Source organism: Bidens hawaiensis, unplaced genomic scaffold (assembly GCF_021521415.1).
Source record: "Bidens hawaiensis isolate Kalapana, Puna unplaced genomic scaffold, B.hawaiensis_p1.1 tig00002759_1, whole genome shotgun sequence".
In the NCBI taxonomy this organism is placed as follows: Eukaryota; Viridiplantae; Streptophyta; class Magnoliopsida; order Asterales; family Asteraceae; genus Bidens; species Bidens hawaiensis.
In genome coordinates this window covers 2407862-2429845 of record NW_027491149.1, presented here as the reverse complement: position 1 = coordinate 2429845, position 21984 = coordinate 2407862, and the positions used below count along the sequence as shown (strand labels likewise).

Here is a 21984-nt window from a genome sequence, read left to right as displayed (position 1 = left end):
GCTTTTCTGTCTGTCGCGCGCTGCCTTAAGGCGATCCCGTATCTGAAAAATCTTATCCGTCGTTTCTTGGATCAATTCTGGACCAGTCATTTGTTTGTCACCCACTTCAGCCCAACACAGCGGGGACCTACACTTGCGCCCATACAGGGCTTCAAACGGCGCAGCCTTGAGGCTTGTGTGATAACTGTTGTTGTATGAAAATTCAACCAATGGGAGATGAGTATCCCAGCTACCTCCGAAATCGATCGCGCACGCGCGCAGCATATCTTCCAATGTCTGGATTGTTCGCTCGCTTTGTCCACCCGTTTGGGGATGATAAGCTGTACTCATGTCAAGACGAGTACCTAAAGCCCCTTGTAACGATCTCCAAAATCTTGAGGTGAATCGACTATCTCTATCAGAAATGATGGACACCGGGACTCCATGTTTTGAAACTACTTCTCGAATATACAATCGGGCTAACTTTTCCATCTTATCGGTTTCCTTGATCGGCAGGAAGTGTGCTGACTTAGTTAGCCGATCTACAATAACCCAGATCGTGTCGTAACCCCCAGGTGTCCTTGGCAGTTTGGTAATGAAGTCCATAGAGATTTGTTCCCACTTCCACATGGGAATTTCTGGCTGTTGAAGCAACCCTGATGGTTTCTGGTATTCAGCTTTCACCTTCGAACACGTTAGGCACTTACTGACATACGTCGCGATGGCGCCCTTCAGATTGGGCCACCAATACATCGCTTTAACATCTTGGTACATCTTGTCTGCGCCAGGATGTACAGAATATCGCGTTTTGTGAGCTTCGTTTAACACTTGCTCGCGCAATCCTCCCTTGAGAGGGACCCATATGCGGTTAGCAAAATATCGAGTGTCGTTCTCTTTGAGTTCCAAATTCTTATTCATACCCCCAAGGGATTCGTTCTTGACAAACTCTGGTTTCAAGGCTTCTTGTTGAGCTTCTCGGATGCGGGTGGTGAGATCTGCGCGAATGGTCAATCTTAGAGCCTTAACTCGTAGCGTCCTTGCTCGCTCTTTCCTACTTAGAGCGTCTGCTACCACATTCGCCTTTCCAGGATGATACTTTATTTCACAATCATAATCATTCAATAACTCAACCCATCTTCGTTGCCTCATGTTTAAATCCTTCTGATCAAATATGTGCTGAAGGCTCTTGTGATCCGTAAAAATTAAACACTTTGTACCATAAAGATAATGGCGCCAAATCTTTAGCGCGAAAACAACTGCTCCAAGTTCCAGATCGTGCGTGGTGTAGTTCCTTTCATTGACCTTGAGCTGACGAGATGCGTACGCTATGACTTTGTTTCTCTGCATAAGGACACATCCGAGTCCTTGATGTGATGCGTCGCAGTAGACGACGATGTCATCCGTCCCCTCGGGTAGAGACAAAATTGGCGCACTACATAACTTTTGCTTCAACATTTGAAATGCCGCTTCCTGGTTCTCGCCCCAAACAAACTTCTTATCTTTCTGGGTTAGCGCAGTCAGAGGTAAAGCTATCTTGGAGAAGTTCTCAATGAAACGTCGATAGTAGCCAGCTAGTCCTAGGAATTGCCTCACCTCAGTTGGGGTTTTTGGCGCTTCCCAATTCTCGATGGCTTTAACCTTGGAAGGATCAACGTGTATTCCCTTCTCGTTTACAACGTGACCGAGAAAGTGAACCTCTCTAAGCCAAAACTCACACTTGGAAAACTTCGCATACGACTTTTCTTTCCTCAACAATTCCAAAATCAATCTCAGGTGTTGCTCATGCTCGGCCTTGGTCCGAGAGTAAATCAGAATATCATCTATAAATACAATCGCAAACTTATCCAAGTATGGTTTGCACACACGATTCATTAGATCCATGAATACAGCCGGCGCATTAGTTAGCCCGAAAGGCATCACTAAGAACTCATAATGGCCGTATCTAGTTCGGAAGGCTGTCTTCGGCACATCTTCCTCATGGACCCTAAGTTGGTGGTATCCTGACCGTAGATCTATCTTCGAATAATAACTGGATCCCTGCAGTTGGTCAAATAAGTCGTCAATCCTCGGTAAGGGGTACCGATTCTTGACTGTCAGCTTGTTCAGCTCCCTGTAGTCAATACACATTCTGAATGAACCATCCTTCTTCTTTACAAACAGTACTGGAGCTCCCCAAGGTGAAAAGCTTGGGCGTATAAAACCCTTATCCAATAGTTCCTGCAACTGATTGGATAGCTCTTGCATCTCAGATGGAGCTAATCGATAAGGCGCTCGAGCCACTGGCGCAGCTCCTGGGACCAAATCAATTCGAAACTCGACTTGTCGCGGCGGCGGTAATCCGTGCAAATCTTCAGGAAAAACTTCTGGAAATTCGCGCACTACTGGTAAGTCTTCAATCCTTCGCTCATCTCCTTTCTTCTCTACTACGTGTGCCAGGAAGGCGTAGCATCCTTTCCTCAGGCACTTGCGCGCCTTTAGACACGAATTGAGTTTCGTCGCCACTCCACTTCTTTCCCCTTGAATTACCAAGGTTTCTCCGTTCAACAGTGGGATCCGAACCTGCTTCTCATGGCAAATAACCTCTGCGTGGTTCTCGACTAACCAATCCATGCCTACCACAATGTCAAAACTTCCCAAGTCTATTGGCAACAAGTTAATATTGAACCCGTGACCTCCCATGACTAATACACATTGCTCAGTCCTTTCGCTCGCGCATAACTGCCTACCATTGGCTAGTTCTATAGTATAAGGCGTGTCTAGCCTACTGGTCGCTAGGCCTAGGGAGTTTTTAAACTCAGTGGATATAAAACTTAGGTCAGCGCCAGTATCAAATAAGACAGATGCAAAATGGTCGTTAAGTAGAAACGTACCAGTTACTACATTCGGCTCTTCTTTTGCTTCGCCCGCGCCGATCACAAAACCTCTCCCGCGAGCTTGGTTTCCCTTTTGCGGGCAATCCCGACTAAAATGCCCTGGCTTCCCGCATGCGTAGCAGTTGTCGCTCGCTCCAGCTTCTCTGATACGGCAATTCATCGTCTTGTGCCCTGGTCTGCCACATTTGGCGCATTCGATTCTTGCGCATTCACCCTCGTGGTGATACTTGCATCTACTGCACCATGGGCGAGGCCCGCTGTACCCTTTTCGCGGTGGCTCCGCGGCTTGAATCGCGTAAGCCCTTACGCTCTCTTGCTTCTTGAACGGTGGCTGCTTGGAGTCGGACCCTCGGTGGTGAGAGTTCCACTTCCTCTTGGGATCAGAGGTTCGCTGCTCGTTTCCGCGCGCAGTCAATATGCCCGCACGGACCGTATCCCTTGTAAGGGTGATGGCCCGCGCTACTGCCTCATCAAAGGTTGGAGGTGCTGCGGCGTTGAGCGGAACCCTAACAACAGGAGGTAACCCAAAGATATACCTCTCGATCTTTTTTTCCTCCGTGTTTGCCATGTCTGGCACCAACTGGCAAAGCTCGTTGAAACGGTTGTTGTAGGCGTCGATATCAGTTCCTACCATGGTGTGGTTCCAAAATTCCTGTTGTAGACTCTGAATCTCTGCGCGAGAGCAGAACTTCCTCATCATCATTTCCTTCAGCTCCTCCCAGGTCTTGTGGAGAGCAACCTCTCGTCCCAATGTCTTCACTTGAAGCTTCCACCAAGACGAGGCCGCTTCTTGGAACATGCAGGTCGCGTAAAGACCTTTTGGTTCTTACTACATCTGCTAATGGAGAGAACTGTCTCCATCTTGTCAATCCAGTTGTAGAGCCCAATGGCCCCTTCGGTGCCCTTGAATGGCCAAGGCTTACAGGCCATAAATGTCTTATAGGAGCATCCTTTGTCCAAAGCTCCTGATTCGGGTTCTGGGGTTCCGGTCTCTTGACGACCCTGACTTGATTCGGCCTTGCTGGCCTCATGTGTCGCGATCGCCTGCGCGATTATTTCTGCGAGTTCCTCGGGTGTCATGGTAATTCCCTTGGCTCTGGTTGGAGGCATTCTCGTTTTTCTTTAAAAAGAGTAAAAATATATCAAACTTAGCGCATGTACCCTGAGCACATAGTGTTTTTATCCTTAATGTTCACTAGACATTGTGTGACCCGTGTTCCTAAGTGCGTGTGTGGTTTTTCTTTTGAAAATATTTTCTTTGAAAAATACTTCATGCGATTCCCCGACGGTTATAGTCTAGGTTAAAACTTCTTTTCCTAGTTCGCTATAACCAGTGCTCTGATACCAATCTGTCACACCCGGCCCTAAACGGCGGAAACAGCCGGGCGCGCGAGAGTGGGGATTGATAGTCAAGCACGGGTCATTGCAAACATTTAAGAAAATAAAATTTCCATTGCGCATGAAATGTCTAGTACAAAATTCATTACATTGTTTAGAATTACATAAAAACATCCAAGTATGAAAATCATTGAGAATTTCCGCGCCATATCCCCTCACACGGCGGGAACAACTGCGCGTGTGGAAGGGATAGAACTAAAATCTTCCAAAAAGCTAATTTTATGGATGTTCTGCGTGAAGTGCTCTATGTGTGACTCCATGCGCTACCTAGTTGTCTCCTGAAAGACACGTAAAAACATTTGAATCAGTATAAACTGAGTGAGTTCACAAGTTTTAGTAACTTGATAAATCGTATTGCATCATAATCTTGATACAACCGTACTGAAACATATTTCTGATAAAACCATAAAACACATGCTTTGTGAATCCGTATTGAAACATAGTTCTGATAACATATTCCTGATAAAACCGTTCCGCGGGTTACGCGCGAACATTTCTGAAAAACGTGCTCGTCTATGCAAAGTGGCGCTGCCACTACGAGCAAAATAAAGTAATACCGTCCCGCGGGTTACGCGCGGACATCTCTGAAAACCGTGCTCGTCTATGCAAAGTGGCGCTGCCACTACGAGCGAATTAATAATACCGTCCCGCGGGTTACGCGCGGACGTTGTGCCGGAAAACAAGGCGCTCGTCCATGCAAAGAGGTGCGACCCCTACGAGCGGGCTCAATCCCATAGTACTGCCCCATGACCATACTAGGCACTCGTCCATGCAAAGAGGTGCGACCCCTACGAGTGGGTTGATCAAACCAGCAGTCCCTACCCTTAGAGTTCCAATGGTAAAGTGATCACTTACTCGAATCTTGCGCACTTACATCGAAAACCATAGATAACCGTTTGCATTGCTCGTAAATATACCATAAGGAAACATAGTGTAAACGCATAATTGCTTGCATTACTTGTAAAAGTACCATGATAAAGCATAGTTTAAGTACGTGTCCCTAGCCCCGAAAACAGTTTAAAAACAGTGAAAATAGTGAAAATAGGGGCTGTGAGACTCACCTGTGGTTCTTGTTAAGAGACTAATCGAGATTCGGGTTTCTTGGTGTTAGGCTCGAAATTGAAAGTCTAGAATATGATTAAATAACAAGAAATACATATATTAAGATCAAGAAATCGGAGAATATAAGGGTTGGAAAGTAGATCTCAAGGTTATAATTCTCGGCTTACCTAGTACAGGAACGGAAATGAAACGGATGCTGATTTGCAGTTTGAAGTGTGTTTGGGTGATAATTTAGGTTACATATTTATAGGCAAACTCAAGGGAACACAATCCCTTGCTTTAGGGGATTGTAATCTTTTCATATCTAGGTGTAATGATGATAAAGTATGGGATTTATTATTATTTATTTAGGGATGGGGGTGATGATCCTAGGGAGTGGTTAAGAAAAGATTCTGATTGATTTTGACAGGACATGCAGAACTGTGGTTGGTGGGAGTAGGTACGGCTGACAGCTGACTTTTCGTGTTACAGTATACTTTTCCTGGTACTGTTGTCAGTGTGCAGTCAAAAGGTAAAGATCTCTGAAACACGCTACTGGTCCCTTCTGGGCGGGGGAAATCCCCTTACATTTGAGACTTAAGTGTTTTGTGCGTGTAGCTTTGTGCGTATAGCCTTCTGCGTGTAGGCTGTTTCTTTGTTGCGGGTAGGTGCGTAACCTTCTCGCAGTCAGGGACGTTGAGTTTCATTTGTAGATTCTCCATGAGGTCTTGGTATTTCAACATAGTGATCAGTTATGTTGAAGTCAATTCCATCCTGGAGCTTCAGACAAACTAGCTCTCAATGTTCCCGCCATGCGGGGAGGTTAGCCCCCTTTCCGCACGCGCATAAATGATTTGGGATGCCCCAGCCTTAGCATCAGGCGGGGCGTCCACCCATATGACAAAAAGTTAAGTTATATGAAAACATAAAGCCAAAACATCCGCGCATGACGCATATAACACATGCCCATGCTGGTTCTAACATGGCGCCGCGCGCAGGGCGCACATAACAAATGCCCGCGCTGACTCTAACATAGCGCGCTCGCGCAGGGCGCACATAACAAATGCACGCACTGATTCTAATATGGCGCGCTCGCGCAAGGTGCATATAACATAATTACCTAATAATTAGGTTGATTACTTGGTTTAAGGGATTGGGAAATTACCGGGTGTCACAGAATGACTTTGCAATAAGAGAATTGGAGCATCAGATCTTTCGCCTGTGACACATATGAAGCCATGATATCATTTTTCGCTTGGTATGTGCCGTTGATCTGTCCCGCAATCAACATGGAATCCACTCGGGCTTCCAAATGCTTAAACCCAAGCTTTTTAGCTATTCTTAAGCCTGCCAAAAAAGCTTCATATTCTGCCTCGTTGTTGGTACCTTTGAAGTCCAACTTTATGGCATATGTAAATTCATGGCCTTCGGGATTGACTAGCCTGAGGCCTGCGCCACATCCCTCACTGCTTGAAGCTCCATCCGTAAATAAGGACCAAATCTGTCCTGATTCCGGAGGTGCTTGGGGTTGTTGCTCGATCAAACATTCTTTTTCTTTGTGATGCGGGACTTCTGTCACGAAGTCCGCCAGCACCTGCCCTTTGATTGTTGGCCTAGGTTTGTACTCTATTGCGTGTTCACCTAGCTCGATGGCCCACTTGGCCAGTCGTCCAGACAATTCAGGCTTGCTGAGAACGTTTTTGAGCTTATATCCAGTTAAGACATTGATGGGGTGCCCTTGAAAGTACCTGCGGAGACGTCGGGCAGCATATACTAGTGCCAAAACAAGTTTTTCCAGCATGGAATATCTTGTTTCGGGATCTGATAATGTTCGGCTGACGTAGTAGATCGGTGTTTGAACATTCTTGCGATCTGTCAGAAGAACAACCTCAACGGCAATGTCGGAAGCTGATAGATACAACGTTAAAGGTTCTCCCGCTTGGGGTGCTGTCAACGTGGGCAATTCCATCAAACATCTTTTAACCTCCAGAAAAGCTTGTTCCGCTTCCGCGGTCCACTTAAATTGTGCCTTCTTAAGGCAATTCCTTAAAGTTGAGATGAAAGGATGAGACTTAGCTGCATGATTTGCCAAAAAACGATTCAGAGCAACCAGTCGGCCATTGAGTGTCTGAACTTCCTTGAGGGAAGATGGGGAAGGCATGCGGGCTATAGCTTGAAGTTTATCTGGGTTAGCTTTGAAGCCCGCATCCATGACGATTACTCCCAGAAACTTTCCCTCTTCCATTCCAAATGAACACTTGGCGGGATTCAACTTCATATTGATGCTCCTCAGAGTTTCGAAAGTTTTTTCGATATCCCTCAACATCTAGTCTTCCTCAACACTTTTTATTACGAGATCATCCATATACACTTCGAAGTTTCGGCCAATTTGATCTTTAAACGCTATGTCCATTAATCGTTGATATGTGGCTCCCGCATTTTTCAGTCCGAAAGGCATCATTTTGTAACAAAAAGTGCCTTGATCTGTACGAAATGCTGTTTTGTCCTCATCGCCCGCTGCCATGCGGATCTGATGTTAGCCCTTGTAGGCATCCAGGAAGCATTTGAATTTGAATGGTGCCACAACATCAACCTTGAGATCTATTTCGGGTAAGGATAACAATCTTTGGGACATGCTTTATTTAGATCTTTGAAATCGATACACATCCGCCATGACCCATTGCTTTTGGGGACAATAACTGGATTGGCAGCCCAGGTCTGATAACGAATTGGGCAGATGATTCCAGCTTGTAAGAGGTCCTGGACTTGCTCATTCATTGCTTTTGTTTGTTCCGGACCCATCTTACGTTGTTTTTGAACAACCGGCATAAACAACGGGTTTACTCTTAACTTGTGTTCCTCAATATTCCTCGGGACACCGGTCATATCCGCGGGTTGCCATGCGAAAACATCAACATTCCTTGACAATAATTGTTTCAAGAAAGTCCGTACTATCTCGGAAATAGCAGGTCTTATTGTTACAGTTTGATCAGGAAATTTTTTGTTCAAAACCCATTTCTCTGGTTCAGTCCTCATGGTTTGTTTTGGAATCTTGTTAGGTTTTGAGCTCTCTGTTGCAAAGTAGTGTCGATTAACATAAATTATTGCTATGCCGGTATGAGTTGGGACTCCTACTGCACCGTGTGCTGTGGACGGGTGAGCATTGAAGTCACCAATCGCTTCTCGTCCAAGAATAATGTCATGCTTTGATGTTGCTGGTAAAACCAGAAATTCGACCTCTTCTGTCCTAGAATGAATTCCATCACTTAAGGTGACTGGGAATGAGATTACCCCTCGCAGATGCATTATTTCCCCTCCGAATCCCGATACTGGAGCGTGGATGGGTTTTAATCTTTCCTTATCGTCCTCGTCAAGCTGTTCAAAACATTGTTCATACATATTGTCCGAAGTACTACCGGTGTCGAAGAAGACGTATTGGGAACGGTAATGTCCGAATTGAGCAGTGATGATCAAGGGGTTTTTGTTATTCGGGACCCATTTGATTCAAGGAAAAATCACTGGCTCATTCTTCTATTCCACATCATCAGACTCCTTCCTCTTTTTTCTTGTATCATACCCGCCTTGTATCATATGGACGTTTAAATCTCTGACTTGCTTTTTACTCGGACCCTGGATATCCCGTGCGGGAGCTTTAGCATTGTCAGGTTTTCCACCTTTTACCAAGTGTCCAAGTTTTCCAGACTTTACAGCTGCTTCAATTTCATTTTTTAATGTTCTGCATTCATTCGTATTATGACCAATGTCATCATGATACAAACAACGCTTTTCGGGTCAAGGAATGATCTTCTCGTCAGTGGCTGCGGTTTTTTAAAATTCATATTCTCCGTGATGAGAATTTCGGCGGGAGTCTTTGAAAGAGGAGTCAAATTATTGGGGCCTCGGTTCGAGGGTCCCGTTTTATTTTTATTGCCTATGAGGGATCGTGCATCAAATGGTTTTGGTGCTTCCGTACTTGGCTAAAGTCTTGACCAGATAGGGCCTTTCGCCTGTCTATTTGGTCTCGGGGTTTGAAACTCGACTTTAAATTTTACTTTGAGTTACCACTTCTTAACGTTTTCTCGGTGTTCGCATACACTTTTGCTGCAGTCATGAGATCGTCCCACTCTTTTGGCATTCAATATCTGCCCGTAAGTGTGCGGACTAAATCAACACATCTGACGTTTTTGCGGAAGTCACCCCGAAGCATGTCTTTGCTTATGCCACCGATGTTCAGGCTCTCATCATTGAACCTGGTGATAAAATCTTCTATAGACTCGTTATCGCGACGAACGACGTCTAAAATTTCTGATTGGTCTCGAGTATGTTTCTTCTGTTGACTGAACTGTTGAGAAAATTTCTTCACCAAATCGTCCCAGCTAGAAATTTCACCATTAGGTAACTTTTCGAACCATTCTCTTGCTGCCCATGTTAGTGTCAATGCGAACATGTGACACAAATAGGGAAGCGTCCAACCACTAATACCACCTACCGCCATAAAGTTCTGGAGATGATCACTTGGATCAGTCATACCATTGTAGTTACCTATCGATGTAGGTATCTTAGCATTAACAAGAAAGGGTGCTGTGACAATGCTTGCTATGAATTTTGATTTTTCGGCGAAAGCCGCGGGGCGGTATGGTTTAGTGAAATCTCGTTCAACATTGCTGTGGTATTCGGTGTGGCGGACTACGTCATGCGGACGACTACTCCTTGCTTTGGAGCTCATTCCACTATCTCCGGTATACGTACTGTATTCACCCGGTTGATAAGTTGAATCATAGCTATCAAATTCCTCCAAGTAGGATGGCATCCGCATGTCTATGCGAGGACGAGGGCGTAACCTCGGTATTTCACCAAACTCTGGCTCCGCCTGCTGACTGTAACGGATTTGACTTCCTCTCACTGTTGGTGGAGGGGAAAGAGATCTCCGGTGAGATTCCTCATAATCCAGAGTACGAATGTGAAACCTTTCGTTACGTTTTCTGCGTTCATACTCAGCCACTAAACTTTGTTGTTGCGCGTGGAGCCACTCTTCAGGAGTTAACGTTCCTCTAGATCTAGAGTTACGTTGTTGAGATCTTGCCCTATCGGAATCGCCCGAGTTGTTTTCCGGATCAAATATCGACCGGTTTCGGCGGGTCTCTTCTGCAATTTGTTTGGGATTACCCAAATTGGAACCTTCCGGTGCCGGGGCACGTTCCATGTCTGTGGGAGTGAGGCCGGTCGGTGTTGTAACATTTTCTAGAGTAAATTCCCCAGGTGTTACATTGGTGATTCGTGACCCCGGTGCTGTGACACGTTCAAGAGTACGGCCACTTGGAGTCGTAATTCGTGCAAAAACACTAAGACCCGGAGGTGCTTCTATGTTAGTTACACGTGAATCTGGTGCAGGGGTTCCCGTCGGCCATTCAGGAAGGTTACTCATATCAAACGAACCGAAAAACCAACGAAAATTATTGCTGTTCTAACACCAAAAACGGATGGCGCCAATGAAGAAGCACGGATCCACTTCCCGGGTATGGGTCCTGGATCCAATGAGTCTACAGGGTGAGATACGATAATTACTACCAATGATATGAGTGTGACTTCCTAAAGTCCAATGACCGGAACCTGCAAAACAAACACCATGAGTCTCGTTACAGGAAGGACAAGAGGGGGCTCTTCCTGTAACCACCCTCCGGCGTGAGAATCAGTAATGTTCGTAAATGAAGAAAGTACTGAAGTAAATAGACTAAGTGTAGTCAGAATGCAAGTGAGTGAATGAATACCTCATACCGTTTGACAAGGTATTTATAGCCGAAGGATGCAGGAAGATGATTGAGCCAGCTGTCCTCTTCCAAAAGATCTTTGATAACTGCCTGGACGCGTGTCCTCTTGTGATAGGTTGAGCTATACGTCCCATGTGCATGGGCATAACAACCTGGACACGCGTCGCCCGATGATAGGATGGATTGCACCCTGGCCATGTACACGGTTATAACAAACTGGCCAGGTGTCCTTTATTTATTGGCTGTTCAGTCACGTATTCCCCAAGTAAGAATCATGAACCTTCTTCTAGAGAGTATTTGAGTTATGGCAGCTGTCCAGCTGGCCTTGTCTTCCGGACGTTTAGGCGGACAGATATCCTATCCTGCGGATGACTTTTGAGGATGCCATGATGCTTCCGCATGTGTTATGAGGACGTTCCTCCTTATTCGTGATATGCGGGTGATCCATGTGTCCCGCGGGTGGTTTATAAGAGGATTCTCTGTAACCCGCGGGTGGTACTTAAGGGTATTTGGATCTTTTTGGTACCCTACCTCTACATTTCCAAACACTTTGTTAACACAAAAAAGACTTATTCAACCATTATAAGTCATAAGGAGAGGAAAATAAGGAATCCCAAACACACCCTTAGACTCTCTTCTCATTTAGTTTGTTTTAGGAATTTTTTTCTAATTATGGAGAATATAGTATGAGGATGTTGTGTAAAAATAAAACACGCAATAGGCAGAAACTGTCCTGTCATGCTGACGACCACGACAAACCCACCTTCGTGTCCTATCCTAGTCCTCGGCTCCTACCTTAATACAACCTCACACCCACATGATTGCTTTTGCTTCTTCATCACCGTCAACCATCTTTATCGTCTGATCCTACGCCTACTCAAAAAATTCAACAAGTAACCCAAACTTAACAAAAGAATATGCCATTTATTATCCCTAAATAAGCATCTAATCTACAGACATCACTTTCTTTCTTGTTCTCTACTTATTATTAAAGGTACTACTGTATCTCTTTAACTTATGTTCCCAATTTTCTATGCTTTTTTTTTTTTATCATAATTGTTTGCTTGAATTTGATTACTAGGTTTAACCTGTAATGGGTATGCTTTAGTTTTCATAATTAACTCTGAATTTTGGAATTCTGTATCATGAAACCCTAATTTTGCTATTTTTCACCTATCTGCAATCTGTTTATGGGTCAGAATCAAATAGTACCAACTGATCATTTAGGCACAAAGTTAAACTATAATCAGTGAGTTGATCCAAACACTTAAAATCAACCTTTCAGGATCACTGCATAAAATTCAAGATTGAAGATTAAAGAAGATGGGGGGGTCAGATGGTGGTCTGCTAGACACCATAAACATGATGAGAATGCGGACGACGATTCTAACCCACACATACCCTTACCCTCACGAGCATTCCCGACACGCCATCATCGCCGTCGTTATCGGCTGCCTCTTTTTCATTTCATCTGACAATATGCATACGCTCGTCCAGAGGCTAGATAACAACATCAAATGGTGGTCCATGTACGCCTGCTTGCTAGGGGTTTTCTATTTCTTTTCTTCCCCCTTTTTAGGGAAGACCATTCAACCCAGCTATTCAAATTTCAGTCGGTGGTATATTGCATGGATATTAGTGGCGGCTGTTTACCACCTTCCCAGTTTTCAGTCAATGGGGGTGGATATGAGGATGAATCTCTCTTTATTTTTGACAATATACATTTCCTCTATTTCTGTACTTCTTGTCTTCCACTTAGTTTTTTTGGGACTTTGGTATGTCGGTCTTGTTTCTCGTGTGGCGGGGAGGAGACCCGCGATCTTGACCATTGTTCAAAATTGTACGGTATGTCTGTTATCTTAAGTTTATAGGTATTTTAGAGGTGGCAAAATGGGCGGGTTTGGTAACTTGTTAGGATCAAACAGTTAAATTTTGGTTTGGTCAAGAAAGATCCATCAACACTTCCAGTTAAATTCTTTTGAAAATTTATATACTTTGGCCTACTTTTGACATGCCTGAACTATATTCCCGTTCGGTTTCGGTTTTCGGTTCGGACAATGAGTTCGGTTTGCTTTATGACTTTTTTGGTTTTGCCTTTCGGACTTGTAATTTTTGAGCCAAAAAAGATAAAGACCCAAAATAACGCATTAGATAAAGACCCAAAATAGCGCATTTGAGCCTGGAACGGCGGGTCTAAATATTTTTGTTAATAAATGATTAATTGACTATTGCACATTTTTTGGGCTACAACATTTATTATTATTTTATAAATTAACATTCAAAAATAAAAATTATGATCCATAAATTCAATAAAAAAGGTCGTTTTTTCGGTATTTACGGGTAATGTTCGGTTTTTATGGTTTGGTTTGATTTTTGGTGCATACAAAACCGAAGCCGAACTTGAAACTAAGTTTTTTAAAAATATAAAACCAAACCGTCGATTTTGGGTTGGGTTGTTTCGGTTTCATGCACACTTCTACCCATTTGACCTGTTAGAACCCGGATCGGTGCATTTATTAGTGAATGTGTTGAAATTGTCACCTTGAGGTCCCTAGAATTGTGATAAGTCGTGTATATCATTGATGTTCTAACTTCTAAGCGGTCATTTTGTTATTATTTATGTAGGTGTTAAGTATAGCGTGTTGTGTATTCTATAGCCACTGTGGCAATCAAGCTTTGAATGAAAAACGATTGGGCCGAAGGGATTCGGGCCTGTTTTCACTTTGGAAGAAGCATGAACCTAGCATTTGGCTGTCAAAGTTTTTAAAAATGCATGAATTAAAAGATGAAATCTGCAAATCTTGGTTTGCCCCAGTGGGGTCCGCTGGTGATTATCCATTTCTCTCTAAGTGGGTTATATACGGAGAGGTATGATTTGCGGCTCTCAATTTGCTCGTTTTGTCATTTTTGAATTGATTATGTGCCGACTTACATTTGATTTTTTTTGTTTTGTTTTAGTTCTCTTGCAGTGGTCCGTGTGAATCATCAGATGAAATTTCTCCAATTTATTCGTTATGGGCAACGTTTATTGGGCTTTATATGGCTAATTATGTGGTGGAAAGATCAACAGGGTAAAGAAGACAGTTTTAAATTATCTTTTGCTTCTTATTTTGCATTAAAAAAATTAGAAAACGAAACAGTTTTTAATTAATGATATTAATCATCAGATGGGCTCTCACTCATCCCCTGTCAGTTGAAAAAACCGAGAAGTTGAAGAACAAGCAGATGAAGCCTAACTTTTTGGATATGGTTCCTTGGTATTCAGGGTATACAACTATACATTTTTAAGTCTCTCTGTGTTTCTTATATATGCACTATATAGGGATGTGTTCTTTTGAGAACCAATGGTATGTTGAGAACTGCATAAGAAGTATACATTTTGCTTCAACAAAAAAAGTAAAATTAAAAATCAGATGTTTATTTATATCTCCTCACTTTTTCTCCAATTTTATTTCTTCTCCTCTCCCGAATTCTTTAATAAAAAGTGATCTAAAAATGTGCATATATTGTATGCGCATTTAGATAAAAAAAAATACCATGAATATAATATTAAAAAAAAAACAAAATTTGATAATATTAAAATCTACATGCGTTCTAGTCAAGTTATTAATAAATAGTACAAGATTTAATGTTGTTCTCGTAGGTCTCAACATATTATTTGTTCTGAAGGGAACACTATCATATATGCGCGCGCGCGTGCGTATCTTTATCAGTGTTTATGCATGTGTGTTGCAGGACATCGGCTGATTTATTCAAGACCGTGTTTGACCTCATTGTATCCGTGACCGTATTTGTTGGAAGATTTGACATGCGGATGATGCAGGTTCAAAATCTTCCTATCTACTAATTCACCTTTTCTTGAAAATAATTAGCAATATTTGATAAGTTTTCTTTATTTTGTTCTTATTATGAGAAATTTAACACATTTGACCAATAATGAATATGTGCAAAATGATCTTGATTTAATTAACGAAAAATAATGGCTTATATTTTAGGCAGCAATGAGTAGGGTTCATGAGGGGGAAAAAGAGGATTTTCTATATGATCATCTTAGTGAAAAAGATGAACTATGGTTTGATTTTATGGCTGATACGGGTGATGGCGGGAACTCTTCTTATTCGGTTGCTCGGCTTCTTGCACAACCTTCACTTACCGCCTTCAATGATGATTCTATACTACAATTGCCCCGTGGAGACCTCCTTCTTATCGGAGGTGATCTTGCGTAAGTTACACAATAAGTTGTTTGTTTTTGTCATTTTTATTATACTTGTTATGTTTTATCTATTTTGTACATATTATCTTTCAGGTATCCTAACCCGTCAGCATTTACTTACGAAAAGCGTCTCTTTCGTCCTTTTGAGTATGCTCTTCAACCACCACCATGGTACAAAGACGTGCATATTGCTGTAGATAAGCCTGAATTGCCCTCTGGTGTCTCTCACTTGAAACAATATGATGGGCCTCAATGTTTTGTTATCCCGGGAAATCATGGTTGGTTTCATCATTTTTTGTACCTTTTTTATTTATTATTTTCATGTGTTTTGATTTGCTTCCTGCTGTAGGGATGGCAGTGGGACGGGTGTTGGTAATCGCAATCCCATACCCGTTGGGTGCCCGATTACCCATTACCCGTCAGGTATCTAGTAATCCTGTCAATTTTGTCTTAAATTACCCATTGGGATTCACAAGTACATTTTTTATTGTTTTAATATTTATATAGTTTTCGAAGTACAAAACTAAGAAGTCAGTTTATTAGTAGGCTACTCTATTATCCAAGGACAAAAGAAAATATTTGTGTGTTCAGGTAAAGTTTACCCGAGTCGAGCTCGAGCCGGCACAGGTTTTTTACGAGCCGAGCCAAGCCGAACACGGCATTTCAGCTCGTTAAGATAAATGAGACGAGCTAGCTCGACTTGGTTTGTAAGCGAGCTGAACCTAAGGCAACCTGGCTCGGCTCGTTTACAGCCCTAAGGTGAACTGTTATATAGTTTCAGGTAGTCCGGGCCGGTATCACCTAATAGTTTTATATATTTTGAGAAAAATCTTAATCACCGATGTAATCCCATACTCAACCCATCCTGAGTGTTTCGGGCTCATTTGCCATCCCTACCCTGCTGTTTGAAGTTGTCAATAGTCATATAATAAGATGTTTATTAATTTAATAAATAAAATGAACAAAGCCGGGTAGATGACTTGGAAAGAAGAATAAAGTCACCTGAATTAAGTTATAAATGAGTAAATCTTAAGTCTAGCAAAATGGTCAGATCGGGTGACCCTGTGAAATTAATTTAAACGAGTTCTGACCGCAATGGGCTCACTGCTCACCTTAAAACAAGGCGTTTTAGAAAAAAAAAAGAATTTATCAAAATCAGTTCAACCTTATGGTATGATGCTGATTATTTGAAATAATAAAAATAATCAGTAATAATCTATAAATTTTGCGGTTTTTACAGATTGGTTTGATGGGCTTCAAACTTTTATGAGATACATCGGTCACAAAAGCTGGTTAGGTGGATGGTTAATGCCTCAAAAGAAAAGCTACTTCGCTTTGCAGCTACCAAAGGGATGGTGGGTTTTCGGTCTTGATTTGGCCCTGCATTGCGACATCGATATTTACCAATTCAAATTCTTCAAAGAGTTAATAAAGGAAAAGGTAAATAAATCCATTTTTTTTTATATTTTGCTGATTTATATTTAGGGGTGTCAATGAGCCGAGGCTGAGCTTGTTTGAGCTCTAGCTTGGCTCGTTTAACTTAAGATAATACGTATTATTTAGTTAATAATTTATATCATAATTTTATATATAATAATATCTATTAAATATATATATATATATATATATATATATAATTTTTTAAATAAAATTTATATAAATAAAGCCTTGTATAGGCTTGCGAGCCAGCTCTAGCTTGGCTCATGAGTAGTTTTTCAAGCTCGTGCTCAGCTTGTGCTTGGCTTGTTTATATGTATTAATTTATTTATAATTGTTTATATATATTTTTATTTATATGTTTTATATAACAAAATAATGTATATTATTTTTGTTTATTTTTATCATAATTTAATACATAATAATTATAAAAATATATTTAATATAATAATGCATATTATTTCGTTTATTTTATCATAATTTCTAATAATAATAAAAATATATGTAATATATTATTTAAAAACTATATAAATAAAGGCTCATTTCAGCTCACGAGCTGGCTTGAGCTCCATATGTGAAGTCGGGTTTGGGCTCATTTATTAAACAGGCTTATTTCTAGGCTGGAGCTCGTTCTTGTTTAAGCTCCAATTGATTAGAGATTTTAGCGAAGCCGATCTCTAGTAGCTCACGAGCGGCTTGGCTCATTTACAGAAAGATAAGTATTTTATTTTTTCCAGGTTAAAGAAAATGACTCGGTAATCATCATGACACACGAACCAGGTTGGATTTTGGATTGGTACTGGGATTCCGTAACCGGAAAGAACGTTTCGCATCTTGTAAAAGATCATTTAAAAGGAAGGTGTAAACTTAGAATGGCGGGTGATTTACATCATTACATGCGTCATTCGCGAGCCCCATCTGAAAGCCCCGACTCGATACAACATTTACTTGTTAACGGTTGTGGCGGGGCCTTTTTGCACCCTACACACGTGTTCAGTAACTTTGATAAAGCATATGGGACAACTTATGAAATGAAAGCTGCTTATCCCGAAGTTGAAGATTCAAGCAGGGTCGGTTTTTTATCATACAATATTAGCATTTTAACCATCTTTTATGTTATTTTATTATTATTATTATTATTATTATTATTATTATTACTATTATTATATTGTAGATTGCTCTTGGGAATATATTGAAGTTTCGAAAGAAAAATTGGCAGTTCGATTTCATTGGCGGGTTTATATACTTCATTTTGACCTTTTCAATGTTCCCACAGGTACATATACTTTATTAATATGCGTCATATATATTTTCCGTGCTAGAATTTACGGGTGTGCATGAATCCAAAAAAAGCAGTTTGTAACTGTGAAAACCATTATAATCGACGGTTTGATTTATATGTTTTTGTGAAAAACATGTTTCCGGTTCGGTTTTGGTTTTGCATGTAATTAAACCGAAAAAAAACCAAATTGAGTTTATGGTTTTATTTTTAAATTTTGAATGTTGAGTAATTTGTAAGAACTTAATATATATAATGTAACCCAAATATTATAGGCCCAAATGTATGATTATCAGTTAATCATTAATTAACAAAAATATTTAGGCCCAAATATATTATTTTGGTCAGTTTCTTTTCTTTTTGGCCAAAAATTTCAAGCCTAAATTATAAAACTGAAAAAATCGAAATCGATTTTAGAAAATTGAAAACCAAATTTTTGCAGTTTTGGTTTTGCTCGTAATTAAAATGAACCGGACCGAATATATGACTTTTCATTTTTAATTTTAAATGTTAATTGTTTTCTAACTTAATGAATAGTGTAACCCAAATATTTTAGGCCCAAATGGATAATAATCAATTAATCATTATTAACAATAAGATTTAGGCCCAAATATACTATTTTGGGCCAACTTTTTTGACCAAATATTTTAAGCCCATACAGTAAATCGAAACCAAACGGTTTTCAGAACCTCAAAAACCGAATCTTCACTTTTGGTTATGTTTAAACCCAAAACAACCCGTGCACACCCCTATTAAAATTCAGTAACATTTTGTTTTGAATGGCTTTATTTTTTTTTTCAGTGCAATCTTGGCCATATATTACAAAAGGATGACACGTTTTCGGGACACGTAAGGAGCTTTTTTAACACGGTTTGGGATGCGTTTATGTACATGATCGGGCAATCGTATGTATCATCTACGGGTGCTTTGTTATTATTAGTGGCTGCGATATCGTTCGTTCCGTCTAAAGTGTCACGGAAAAGACAAGTAGTAATCGGGGTTTTGCATGTTTTGGCTCATCTTTCGGCTGCTTTAATCCTTATGTTATTAATGGAATTAGGCGTTCAATTATGCGTTCAACATAACCTTCTGGCAACTTCGGGTTATCACACATTATATGAATGGTATAGAACGGTGGAAAGCGAGCATTTTCCTGACCCAACAGGTCTTCGGACGCGTATAGAGCAATGGACCTTTGGTCTTTATCCCGCGTGTATCAAATATCTCATGTCGGCTTTTGATGTTCCTGAGGTTTGTTTTTCATAACATTGATACCTTTTGTTCACTGTCTGGTTCAGCTGGTTTTGAGGAAAATTCTGGACCGAACCGCTAACTACAGTTTTGGAAAATGACAAACCGATTTTTTTTATTTTTTAAGGATCATTAGATTGCATTAAATATTTTATAATGATAAAGATGATTTGTGATTTATAATACATATACATAACTACATATTTCAAAAATAAAAATATATATGTAAATACTAAAAGTTAAACAACCGGTTCCAGGTTCCAACTAGATCAATCCGTGAACTGAACAGATTGGATCTCAAACCTTCCAAGGCGGCTGCCCTGCTTCTAGGCTTGTAAACAAACCAAACGAACACAAATGGGACATGCTCGTGATCGCTCGTATAACTTTAACCAAACACGGACAATTAAACCAACGGGATTTTCTTGTTTGTGTTCGTTTGTTAAGAAACTGAGTGTGTTCGTGTCATCGTTTTTGTTTATGCTTGTTTGCTAATAGTATAAACGAACGAGCATGACTACACATAGATGAACAAACATAACAGAGTGATACCAGTTAAAGTTAAATGTGAACATCAATTTGTCGGCCTAAATTTTAGTACAACTACATTAAATATTCGCAGGTCTAAAAGATGCAACTGAATTATCTAATGGATATAAATGAACGCTCACAAAAATAGAGTTTTGTGTTCATGTTCGTTCGTCTAATTAAATGAACAAAAAATTTGTCTTGTCCGTTCGTTTATTAAATTAACGAATACAAATGAACTACCTGCTATTCACGAACGTTAGCAGGGTACTGGTGGGCACCAAACCATTAGTGACACATCCACACGGCTATAAAATAACTGTTAAATTTGTTCAATCATCAGGTGATGGCTGTGACACGAGCCAATATATGCAAGAACGGGATGATATCACTCTCGAGAGGGGGTGCAGCCATATACTACGTATCAGTATTTCTTTACTTTTGGGTGTTGTCAACCCCGGTGGTTTCACTTGTATTTGGAAGCTACTTATACATTTGTATAAATTGGCTTCACTTACACTTTGATGAAGCGTTTTCTTCACTACGAATCGCTAATTACAAGTCGTTCACGCGCTTCCATATCAAGGAAGATGGCGATATTGAAATCTTCACACTCGCGGTCGACAAGGTAGTGTGTTGACTTGTCCGTTTATTAGTTGACTATTTTATTATTTCACCCGTTTTCGTGAGATGGGATTATAATAACTACTGGGTTTGAACTCGCGCGTTGCGGCCGGGGCGCGATGGGAATTCGGACGGTATCGATTCACTTTGTTGTGGTAACAGCAGAGTACGAACACTAAGACCTAGAAATTGAATAGCGGTACCGATGTCAGTAGTGGTTCGGTTCGTCAGAATGTTGAGAAAAAAACCTAAAAACACATGCGTACATAGCTTTTTTAAGAAATCAAAATAATAAAATGAAAACTTTGTGGCTAAATGCCAGAGTACAAAATGTTCATGGTCAATTTATAAAAATCAAAACTGTAGCAATTTAAACTTTTAAAAACACATTTTGTAGCCAAACTTTAAAACACAAACCTTTTGTGGTCAATTTTAAAAATGAAAGAGTTTACTATAAAAGCCCCTTGTGGCGAAAATATAAAACTTTGGTGGTTCATTTCAAAAAGAAAAAAACTAACTATTCTTGCATACTTTTCAATGAACCACTGTTAATATGACATATGTAGGTCCCAAAGGACTGGAAAGTGGACCCCGGGTGGGATAATGAGATGAAACAACCGCAGCAGGCGAGTCATCATAGAAGGTTTCCAAGTAAATGGAGGGCAAGTGCTTTTCATCAGGATCCGGTTAACACGGTCCGGGTTGTTGACCATTTTGTTATTCAGAAAAATGATAGATTACAAGTGAACGGGTCAGCGTCTCGCTGACGATGTGGTTTGAAACCGTTACTGTTTGGTTTTCAGTCGGAGAATATAAGATATGTATACTTGTGAGAGAATGTAGGGTTTGCTTATATATATGATGAACAGATATTAGGGCAGTGTATATATTGTTTCATATGAAAGTGGAAATGTTTTGGTTGTTATAATTGGAGTCAAGTTAGTTAGTGTCAGTGGCGGATCCAGGAATTTTTTTTAGGTGGTTCCCTCTTAATTTATAAGGTGGTTCCTACGCGTCTTCTATATATCCGTACACTATTATTTTGAAACTCGGGTGGTTCCGGGGAACCACCCGTTTGTATACTGGATCCGCCAATGGTTAGTGTCAATCTATGTTTGGCGTGCATCTTGATAGTGTCAACCTTAGACATTTTTCTTATAACGTATCAAGGCTATTCCAAAACCCTTTAGGGAGTGTGCTAATGAAATAAACCTTGATAGATGTAAGTAGAGGTGGACAGCAAAACCGGTTCCACCGAACCGGTTCCTACCCGTTTTTCGTAGGAATCGGTTCGGTTCCGTTTCAACCCGACGATCCGGGACCGGTTTGACATGTTTGGAGGTGGACCGGGTAGGAACCGGAACCGAACCGGAACCGGTTCTGGAACCGGTTCGGAACCGGTTCTAGCCGTTGGAGTAGTTCTAGCCGTTGGGAAACGGTTTTATGGCCGTTTTTTGACCGTTGGGGTCAAAAATGGCAGTTTTTTGGCTCCCCAAACACCCCACTACTAGTATAAATAGGTATTTGGTGTAATGGGTTCATCACAACACTCAAAACGCAAATCCGAACGCAAAAAAATACAAAAAAACGCTA

The 21984-nt window shown here is 40.9% G+C and overlaps 1 protein-coding gene across 1 annotated transcript; it reads left to right on the top strand.

Annotated features, from left to right (window-relative positions):
- The first annotated feature begins 12421 nt into the window (after nt 1–12421).
- LOC143621012 (uncharacterized) lies at nt 12422–21195 on the top strand. Its single transcript, XM_077092550.1, has 13 exons — nt 12422–12904; nt 13685–13927; nt 14018–14130; nt 14227–14325; nt 14795–14882; nt 15055–15281; nt 15366–15550; nt 16513–16712; nt 17447–17779; nt 17884–17985; nt 18790–19239; nt 20111–20395; nt 20958–21195. Exons 1-13 carry the CDS (start codon nt 12422–12424, stop codon nt 21156–21158), a joined length of 3009 nt encoding a protein of 1002 aa, XP_076948665.1. The 3' UTR covers nt 21159–21195.
- Nucleotides 21196–21984: the final 789 nt, after the last annotated feature.